Source organism: Nannobrachium achirus (genome assembly GCF_963921795.1).
Source record: "Nannobrachium achirus genome assembly, chromosome: 12".
In the NCBI taxonomy this organism is placed as follows: Eukaryota; Metazoa; Chordata; class Actinopteri; order Myctophiformes; family Myctophidae; genus Nannobrachium; species Nannobrachium achirus.
Window position 1 is genome coordinate 20,329,722 of NC_137832.1, and position 10,983 is coordinate 20,340,704.

Below are 10,983 nucleotides of genomic sequence, written 5' to 3' on the forward strand. Positions count from 1 at the left end.
ACACACACACACACACACCCACACACACACACACACACACACACACACACACACACACACACACACACACACACAATTCCTGGCCTTTTATCTAATAATACATCAAATATATTGTATTTGTTTTCATGCTCCATAAACTGCTTAATGTGAGCAACAACACAGATGACCTGATTTGACATATCTTGAGAGGAAGAGAAAGGAGAAACAACTCACCGTCCATTTCCTCCGGCCTCAGCTCTCTGTCCTACAGGGAAACAACAAGATTTGGCATCAGAACAACAACACAGACATCCTCTCAATGAAAGAGTTTGCAATCAACCCAAATAATTACAGTAACACCGTCAGTAGAAACTCAGACTTTGCATTAAGGTTTAAAATTCCACCACAGCATTAATACCATCAGAGGAAACACATCGAATACTTTGAATCAAGTTTTACAATCACACCACCATCAGTAACACCATCATAAAAAATACAGACTTGGAATACTTTAAGTTACATTTCCCCACATTAACGCCACACTCCTCAGCCTACAACGGTAACCTAAATTCAAACATACCGGTGACAGGTCTGTGACTAAGCCAGAATCAGCCAATCGCTCCATATCAATCTCATCTACTTGGTTATTCTCAATTAAAAATGGCACCTAATCGTACAGGACGGCATCACAGAAAAGTGCCACTCTCACAGACTCTTGGTGAAATGAGCTGAACCCCTCAATCCTACGATAACGATCCAGAGTGGCTGCATGCCGGGAAACGCATCCTCACACTGAAGAATGTCGCCGTTTTCTTTTTTCACCTCACGCTCACAATGAATGCAACCTTTAAAGGGCACAGAGAGCGAGAGACATATCCCAGAGCTCTCAGGGGTTAACAGCGGGAGCAGAGAGAAGTGTAAACACAACACTCAGTCTTGACGTCAAGCCCGAGAACTGCCTGATCACTGAAACACTGACACAGAAAACACATGTGGAGGCACGGGGACTGACGATGGAGGCGGAATCAGATGACGTGATGAGACGGCACAACATCTTTAGCAGCTCTATCAATCCTTCAGCCAGTGGCTAAAACATTTCCACCTGTAAATACAAAATACTCATGTTCTGATGTGCTTGTTTTGCATTTATCATTTTAAAAATTATCTAAACTAGTGAAAACATCCGATCTACAAGCACACAACGCCTCGCACCGCGAGGCGTTGTGTGCTTGTAGATCTGCTGTTTTCACTACGTTTGTGCGACGGCCTTGTATGATGAAGCAGAGCTTTAATTTGCGAAAGAACGTAAAACATTTGAAACTTGGAGATACGAGGTTTCCACCCGACAACGACGATATATATATGTGTGTGTGTGTGTGTGTGTGTGTGTGTGTGTGTGTGTGTGTGTGTGTGTGTGTGTGTGCGTGCGTGCGTGCGCGCGCGTGCGTGCGTGCGTGCGTGTGTGTGCGTGTGTGTGTGCTTTATAATGTGGACATGGCAACCATGAGGAGCTTTTAGTCAAGAGATCATCCTCCGCACAAGATGTTATTTTTGTATGGCTGAGTATTAATAAAATATAACTAGTTCATCTGCAGTGGTGGAGGTGGTCTCTCTCTACTCCTACACTGAGAAAACCCTGATGTCGGGTAGGACACCTAGTGGTTGCTAGCTCATAAGCACAATATCTTCTCTGGCCACGCTGGGGTTCTGTCCTGCTTGGGCATGATGTTTGGTCTCCTGCGGGAGACTGGGGTTCAACAGATAGGATTTATAACTTACGGATTGCAGCCGTCTTAGAATTTTACTGTGCACTGATGGCTTTTACAACGATTACATTTGCACCGCTCATAGTCAGAATCCTACACTGGGCTTTTTATAAATATAACGTTTTTATATACATTCACATTAAGACCGGGAACGTATCTTTGTTATGTTAGATTTTCACCACTTTAACCATTATTGTAGTAACTATTCAAAAAAATTGCAGCTTGTAGATCTGCTATTTTTGAAAAATCTTGATAATTTGTGCAAATCTTTAACTATATATATTTTTTAAAGCAAACTTTTGTAAATCTTTGCTTCTGGGGGAGGGGGGGGGGTGTCCCTGGAACAAAATATTTTGAGATGAGGGTCGGTGGTCAAATACATCATTATATTTCTAGGGGTCCTTGACATTAAAAGGTTTGAGCACCACTGATCATAGAAACATATGTTTTTCAGAAAACCATTGGGATTTAGAAGACATTTTTGAGGTATTTTTCAGGCCTAAATGGGATCTAATATAAAATGTGCGTTTGTGTGTGTCCACACTTACGTACAGGCTGCCTGCCCTTGGCCATGGCTTTACTCAAGTAGATGCAGGTGGACCCCAGTATGTTGCTCATGAATGTGTAGTTTTGTGTCATGGACACAAGAGAGTCCCGATAGGGCCCAAGACCACCTCCCTGGCCCCTCTGCTCATAGGAAAGCCTGTACCTTTGCTCAGCATCGCGGAGCATCTTTCCAGGGAGGTGCAGGTAAGGGGGGGCAGAGACAGTGTTAGAGAGACCCATACTGCAGTAGCTTCAGGACAGAAAGGACATAAACAAAGGTGGTGAGGAAATGTGTGAAGGAGTCGATCCATGTCAGTGAATGCATTCTTCAGTGCCATTTATGAATTCTCCCTGTAAGAGTGCTCGAGATTCTATGAAAAATTATTAAGTCAGTATGTGAGAGACAGTGTGAAACAGAAATACAAGGTGAGAAAGACATCCGTCCACATCAATGAAAGTGCAAGTGGCCAACTTTCCACTCATTCATCATAACAGTTTACTTGCCACTTTGTGTAGACTGGCACTCCACGCCTATACACTGTCACAGGGACAGTAAACACGCGTACTGTCGAGGCAAAAGGGGCGAACAGCTAGTGCACAAAAGAGCAGGCTATACATGTGCTGAAATACATTCTGCCCCTGTAAAATACATTATAAGATATTTCCTTCTGTACAATTCATGTTGAGCACCAAAATCTCTACCAAACTGCTGTGATGTTTGACAGTTATGCTCATTCCAGCATGACTTAGAATGATGCAGTGTAACGAATTTATATTTGGAAATATCTTAATTTCAACACATACAAGTGAACTGATGTTACAGAAAGCGAGTTACATTAAATCCTACTGCCAAAAAGGAAACCTAAGAAACTGACTCTTGTCTGAACTGTTTTGGTGAAGCCATGTCTCACAAGTCAATGCCATGTTTGGACATAATGCAAAGCAAATACAAAACAGGTAAAGATATCTAATATCATATCATATCTATCTAAATCTCTCAGTGGGGAAATAATGATGGTCCACATGCAACTGAAATATAACACTGCATAACACTGCAAATATACATGCTTTAAAGAGGTGCAAAAGGAAACATTTCCATGCACGCAGTGTTGTGCGAAATTCTGCGAATATAACTGTTCCAATTTCAACACCCAAACGAATAAGGCATATCGCCATTTAAGTCCATCGATGTACAACAAAGTAGGCTAATTACTTCAAGTCAGAACCAGTGCACACCACAGAATCAATTTAGTACACACAGCAGTGATAGCCAAGGAAGACATGGTGACAGTGTGCATTATACAGACAACAACCTTACCTTACCTTTCTAACAGGATATGCTAAGCAGTTTCCCATAGCAAAGGAAAATACTGTCTCTACAAAGACCATGAGGATCTTTCTCCTGTAAAGGCTATGGTTTGTTGGATAAAAGAGCAGACTCTAGTTTCCCAGAGACCCATGCGGGGAAAAGGTGCTCATCCGTTCATGCAGTATGGCTGGTTTAAGAAGAAGTGCACTGCACTGTAAAACAATCAGGTATGAATGAAACAGACAATGGTAAGAGTAATACAAACTGAAAGAGAGAGAGAGAGAGATCAGGGAGGAGAGTGAAGGGAAGGACTTGGGGTGTAAGGGAGTGGAGGGTGGGAAGTAGAGTCAGGAGCAGAAACAGAGAGTGATGTCTATGATAGGAAGAGAGGCTGACCCACTATCTGCTAGTTATTTTCACCAATCTGTTAGTCAGATGTATTGCCTATTTACTATTGGGTGCTATAGATGCTATTTATAGGTAGTTGTATGTTGTTTACTCATTCACAGATGCTATGTATGTTGTTACATAGCACACAAGCGTGCACATTTCTCATGTTTCAATTGTTTCGTTACTGTACTTCACAATAATGTTACATGGGAAATAGCTATTTTAAGTGACTGTATTGTATGACGAGTTGGAATTATATCACTTTGAGAACACACAGACAGAGACAGCGAATAAAAGCAAGACTTTATTTAGAAATGGTCAGGGAAAAATAGATAAAGATAGTCCTTTAGTGATCCCATGAGGGACATTCACAGTCACCATGGCAATTACAGCAGTGATAAAAACACAAGCACAGATAATAAAGAACACAGCAGATAAGAAAATAAATAGCCAACTGGGGAAAAAAGCTATGGAGAAGAAAGCTCATAGCATGAGCAAGATTCACATTGGTCATTAGTTTGCAAACCGGGCAGAACGCCTGGTAGTGGAGTGACCGTTGGCATCATTGTACAGCTTAATTGCTACCGTCAAGGACTGACCAAGTCCATTGAATCATTCTGCGTACCGTACGCAGCGCCACTGGTACTCAAATTCAAATTCAAAGGAGCTTTATTGGCATGAGAAAACATTCGTTTACATTGCCAAAGCAAGTGTCACAAATAAAATAAAAACAGTTGAAAATGGGGAACATATATACATTGGGAGGGGGTACAGCATAGTGTAAACAGAGCTATGTCGCATTGTGACATTTTATATATATATACAGGGTATAAAGCTTTTGGAACAAATAACAGCATTATTTTTTTCTCAAAATGCATTTAAAGGTAGCAGCTCTGTTTCATACTGTATGTGCACTGCAGTAGGTCTAGATGTCAATCCATTTCTAGCCTTCTTTTGTCGCAACAGTTCACAAATCTTGCTGCTGTGCACTTCGAACATTGTTGTATTTCTCCCAGTAGGTATGGGAGTTTTTCATCATTGGTCATGTTTTCAAACTCACTTCGGGTGTATGTAATCTGTGGGAACTATGTGTCTCTGACGTCTTGGTATAGAGTACTCAGTCGTCCCACTATAATTTCTTCTGGAGGGGGTGGGCGGGGTTTGCCATGATAGCCACCAGCTTCTTCGTTGTACTCAACTCCTCCAGCACCACCTCCACACCATCCTGTTAACACCAGCGACAGTGCCTGCCTTTTTCACATGCCTTTTCAGTCTGTTTCTGTCCCCCACCAGGAGGACACTGGCCACAACATCTGCAGCATCCAGTTGCACACGGCACAAGGACCTGAGCCTCCTCAGGGAGGAAGAACACTTTGCTCTGGCCCTTCTGGTGGAGGGCCTCAGCATCACCGGAGAGACCACTTCATCTTGTTGTCCTGATGCATGCCCAGGAACTTGTAGGTGTCCACTAAACAGTTTTAGAACTTATTTGTCATTACGCATGTACGCATGGACCCCTGCGGTCCCTTGAATCTCTTTAGTTAAATGTAGGCGGCTTACTTTATCAGCTGAAGCTCTATAATTCCGCATTATGAAAATGTCTCTCTCTTCAGCAAACGGAGACAGTGACGTTTTTAATTACATGTTACTTTTGAGTGTCTTAGCCGAAGCTATAGTGTGATGCTAGTCTGCCTTCACAGTAAGCCTACCTTTTCAGAAATAAGCTCTCTAATTGCATTATTGCAATATCTATCTATCATTTTCTTCAAAGAGAAGTCATTATAGCTTGTATGACTACTGCGTATATTACAACTCTCTAACTGCATTAAAATAGCAATATCTATCTATCTATCTATCTATCTATCTATCTATCTATCTGTTTTTTCAAAGAGAAGCGGGGAGGGGGGTCGTGGGGGACTGCGACGGGAAGTGCGTTTGAAAAAAGAGGCTGGTGCTTGACGTCATGGCGAACTGCTGACGCCTCACTTGGTTGGTCGTGAGGATCTGGGGTGGAGGGCCTGCCGCTGCAACAAATGGACCGTCGCCCTCATCGCTGCTGTCAGGGTCAGCCAAAGTTGGTGCTACTGTTGTGCCAGATGCCCTCTCCCTGAGCCACCACTGTCTGGAGCCAATATCCGGAGCTGGCATCGCTGCTGCTGCTGCTGCTGTTCCAGCAGCTGATATGAGTTAACTGTAGTCAGAAATGTTTGAATACCTCAAAACACCCAAGGCCTCACACCTTTTAAATATGGTGTCATTTAAATACCGGGTTTTGATGACTACCTGCCTGCTGTAGTTACAGCACACACCCTTTTCTGTCAGTTGACCTTACTTACTCCGACCTTGAAATTTGTATGTCGCTCTGGATAAGAATGTCTGCCAAATGCCTTAGAATAATACGCAAAACAAAGATTTTGCCCTAAAATCACGGAAATCACTACACTCTATGTCTACACTCGTGTCATCAATATGGATCTGTCCCATATAGCGCCACCATCAGGCCGATTTTTTCAAACACATTTTTGGACACTGCTCCTACAGATTTTGCCCTAAAATCACGCGAATCGGTACACAGTATGTCTACACTCATCTCATCAACATGGATCTGTCCCATATAGCGCCACCATCAGGCCGATTCTTTCAAACACATTTTTGGACACTGCTCCTACACATTTTGCCCTAAAATCACGCTGCGACCTGATGGGCCCTTATCTCCCGATTAGGGAGTCTTATTGGTAGGTATAGGAGAATTAGTAGTTTAAAAGATAAGCAAGAAATAGAACACTTTGAAGCATCAGCATACATATCGCAACCTATACTATAAATCTGGGTCTGACAAGATTACTTTTGCTTCACAGGTGCATCACAGCAGGTGCATTACACACATCATGTACTGTTCTAAGTAAGTACTATGCTCTTTTTTCTAACCTGTGAAAATCTCTGACCCTCTGCCTGTTTTTATAGAGATCTCTGAATATCTATAAAAAAAAGATTAACTTATTTAACCTGTAGGGTTCAATCTTATTTACAGCAAGCTCCAGCCCAGCATATTCCTCACCTGCACTTTCCCTCACTAGGGGATTCAGTGGGACCGTGACACAGAAAGGAAAAGGAACATTCCTTATGTAAGACAGACTTCAGAAATGCAATGCAGAAATCTAATTTGGATAGCACACACACACACCCACCCCACCCTAGAGGATTACATTAAAATTCTAAGAATATGTATTCACGCTCTGAAAACAAACAAGTCAACAATCATGTGCTACTCTGCTGTGCATGACACAGACCATTCCCTGCCCCCACCTGCTATCTCCCATCATCCACTACCTTCAGTGGCAGACAAGCACAAGGTCACTGTGACCTAGCGGACGCACAATGGAAAGAAATGATGAGATGTAATATTTGAAGGATATTGAAAATCATCTTGGAAGCACATTCAGAAAGAACAACTGATGGATTTTTTTGTCCTGGTGAAATAGTTACAGGGGGCATGAAGCTACATACAAACACCTGAAATATAAGAAATGGAAAATTATCTGACATTCTGTATGTTTTCTATTAAGGCAATCCTTTTTCAATCTTCCTTCTAATGAAAGGATCTTCAACCATTGATGATATGTCGCCACCTTATGTCCCATCTATTGCTAAATCAATAATTATCTACCATACCAGCACTCCCAGTCCCAGCAGAGACATCTATAAATAGCTCACAAGCAGTGCAATAGTATCTGTTTTCTTTGTATTATTCAAACTGAATAGTGTGTCGATGTCTCAAATCACATTTTCTCTGTCATTCATCTCTTTCCCACATAATTGTTTTCCCTAAGACGTCATTCAAGATGAGCCAATGTTTTTCACAACACGACTCACAGATTGACTCACAGGATACTTGAACAATATGCTTTCAAGAAGAAAGACGGATCCCTTTGCTTGAAACCCCATTGGCTGATCTGCCTTGTTCCACACTGAGCCTGACCAATGCCCAATAGACTGGAAAAGCTGGGGTGTGAGTCATCCACCCTATCCAATCTCAAATTATGAACACACTGTGTATGAAAGCAAGTAGTCTTCAAATGTCAGCTCTATAGATGCTGCAAAAGAGACTGGCAAGGTGCCATAATAAACATGCTGTTATACAGGATCTGGTTTAAAGCATAAAGATGAACCTTTTTGAGGATTCTTGCTGTTTCTGCCAGGAAGAAATAAAATCCTGTAATTGATTTATTTCAAGCTTAATAGTTAGTTGGGTAGCCTTGATTGTAATGAAAATAGATTTAAGGATATTCATAGATGATTGACTTATATCCCAATAATGATCTTGATGGGACGAAGTGACAATCAAAGTGATTACATTCAAAGGCTAAATCATCATGGCCTTTTCATAAAACTAGAGGTTTGGGCCACAATATGCTGCCCTCACATCTAGAATTCGGGCCACTATGCGGCCCTCACACCTACATTGCACGGCTGATCTGACCGATATGTCTGAGTCATAGTGTCTGGGGCTTTGTCAGAGTACCCATCTGTTTGTGTTCCTTTTGTGCCCATATGGACATCTCAGTATCTGTCTGTCTACCTGTGTCCCTTTTATGCCCATATGGAGAACTCTGTATCTGTCGATCTGTCAGTCCATATACCTTTTATGCCGAACCCATATGTTATCATCATAACATATAAAGGGGGGAGAGGGACATGCACATCCGCACCATACATTGGGCAGGTGCTAAGTGAAAAGATATGACATGAAAACTAAGAGAGAACGCTCGCACACTGTGGGCTCCAGCAGTAGGATTTTTATGTTGCACCTGACCTGAGTGCTGCTGTGACTTTCGCGCTCGCCCCCCCATCAGACCGACTCTCAGACTGTCTGAGAGGAGGGGAGAGAGCCCGAAATGTCAGAGCTCTCAGGTGCAATAAAATAAAAATAAAAATCTGAGAAGTGAGTGTCATAAGCGTGGCACAAAGCTTGGCCAATGTGACCCTGGGCGACCCTTTTCATGGGACAAACGGACAAAGCCAGATGTACTGTAGCCAGGAGCGGTTGGCTCCTCACAGGAGCACTGTTCAAAAATCCTACAACTGGAGCCCACAGTTCTCTTTTAGTTTTCATCGTCATATCATATGCTCATATATGGGCATATCAGTTGGATTGGTGGTTCTAGACAACTGGATATCCATATACCGTATGCCTAGGCTAATAGGCCTATATGGGTTATTATAAGCCTGTGTAGACTGCATCACTCACAGACTACACTTTTCCTGTGTACTGATTTAAAGTCTGGTGTAGCCTACAACTGGACAGTGGACACTCTCCTAACTGTAGGCTAATATTTCAAATCAAATTAATTGAACATGAACAGAACACAACGTGAACCTGATCATAACAAAATTGCCTCTAACTTTTGCATTGACTTTCCCGAGGCCTTACCTGTCCAAACAGCGAATTCAGGATGGTGCGCAAATGGAGATCGGATGCGGTCGATGCCGCACTGGACCTCCGCGACCGACGGGAAGATCTGCTGGACAGCGGGGCCAGTGAGCACGAGGACGGGGACGGGGATGCCGCGATGCCGACACGCTCGCCACCGTTGTTTGACAAGCCGCATCTCTTGTGGTCCTTCCGTTCAAAGAAAGGCGCCGTGTCGTCGTTGCTGCTGTCCGTCCAAGAGGGGATGCTGCTGGGGACCGCGCGAGTGTGCGTGTGCCTGCGACGGTCATCTGGTGGTGGCGGTGGTGGTGGTGGTGGTGGTGATGACACTGGTGGTGGTCGTGGAGGAGGGTCCCCTCGGTGGTGTTTTCTGCGGTGGTGTCGGTGATGTGTGGTTCTGGACGGCTTCGAGCGCTCCCTCGCACCTAGGGATGTCACGATTATGACACGTAAAAACATGACGATTAGCCTACTTGTCACTCAAATAATTGCGATTAACGATTTAATTGTGTTTTTGTCCTTGAAGATTAGTCTACATTTCTGTTTGGCTTTTAGGCTATGAAGATGCACATGCAAGATAGGCTAATACAATATGACACATAACCTAAATATACAAATAAATTACTGACATATTTGACAACTTTATACTTAAAAAAGAACATTGATAGTGGAAATAGCCGATCTACAAGCTCACCGTTGTGAGTTTGTAGATCTGCTATTTCCACTAGCCTATTTCTTACTTAAAAAATGTAGGTAGGTCTATATCTGAACATTTTCCAACATGGAAACGATCATGAAAAATAATGACGATTATGTCAAATAAGTGCGATTATTAGACGATTATAATTGTGACAGCCCTGATCGCACCTCGCTCCACTTCACCGCGGTCCTCCTCAGGTGGGTGGCCTCCTCCTCCTCCTAAAACTTGGTCCTCCTGGTGCAGGTCACGCCGAGAAGAGCAGTTGTTCTTGCCCCGCGTCGTCGTCGTCGCGTCACCCCGGCTGAGGAGCGACGGGTGGCACAGGGGTCTCCGCGCGCTGACATCGCCTTCAGCCGACCAGAAGGACTCCTCCGTGGCGTTGCTGTTCGGAACGGCGGCGGCCGGGCGGTGATGGTGGTGGTGGTGGTGGCTCCGACGGCTCTCCGTAGTAGCCGTGCGTCCAGGAGGGAGGTGTGTCTGTGGCTGGGTCGGTCTCGCCGATGATTTCAGTGAGGAGGTGGTCGTGGATTCGGATTTGGGGACGAATGAGGACGAGGAGCTCATGGTTAATTGTTATAACCGTGTCTGCCGTTCATTGATAAAGAAATGTCCGTTTTATCCGTTGTCGATTCATCGTGATTTCTTGAACACGACTGCCTCGTGCAGACAGAGCCAGCCCGACCGTTTAAAGTTGAATTTCACCACCTGATTGCTGCTGGTGCCTGGTGCGGCAGCGCGGCTACAGTGCGCCCAGACACACACACGCGCGCGCGCACAGCCGCGCACACACACAGTCAGTGCGTCACCGTTGCACGATTGATGACATGCAAACGTTGACGTCTTATTTGGTAGGCAGCCTGGA

General features: G+C 43.8%; 1 protein-coding gene across 1 annotated transcript in view; it reads right to left on the reverse strand.

Moving 5' to 3' along the window:
* Positions 1–10,685, reverse strand: part of cabp1a (calcium binding protein 1a) — a gene marked incomplete at both ends in the record, with an annotated part of 15,635 nt that extends 4,950 nt beyond the window's left edge. Inside the window, 3 exons of the mRNA XM_080738525.1 lie at positions 214–244; positions 9,422–9,846; positions 10,289–10,685. Of these exons, the coding sequence (XP_080594651.1) occupies positions 214–244; positions 9,422–9,846; positions 10,289–10,685 (853 nt within the window). The remainder of the gene's footprint in view (positions 1–213; positions 245–9,421; positions 9,847–10,288) is intronic.
* Positions 10,686–10,983: the final 298 nt, after the last annotated feature.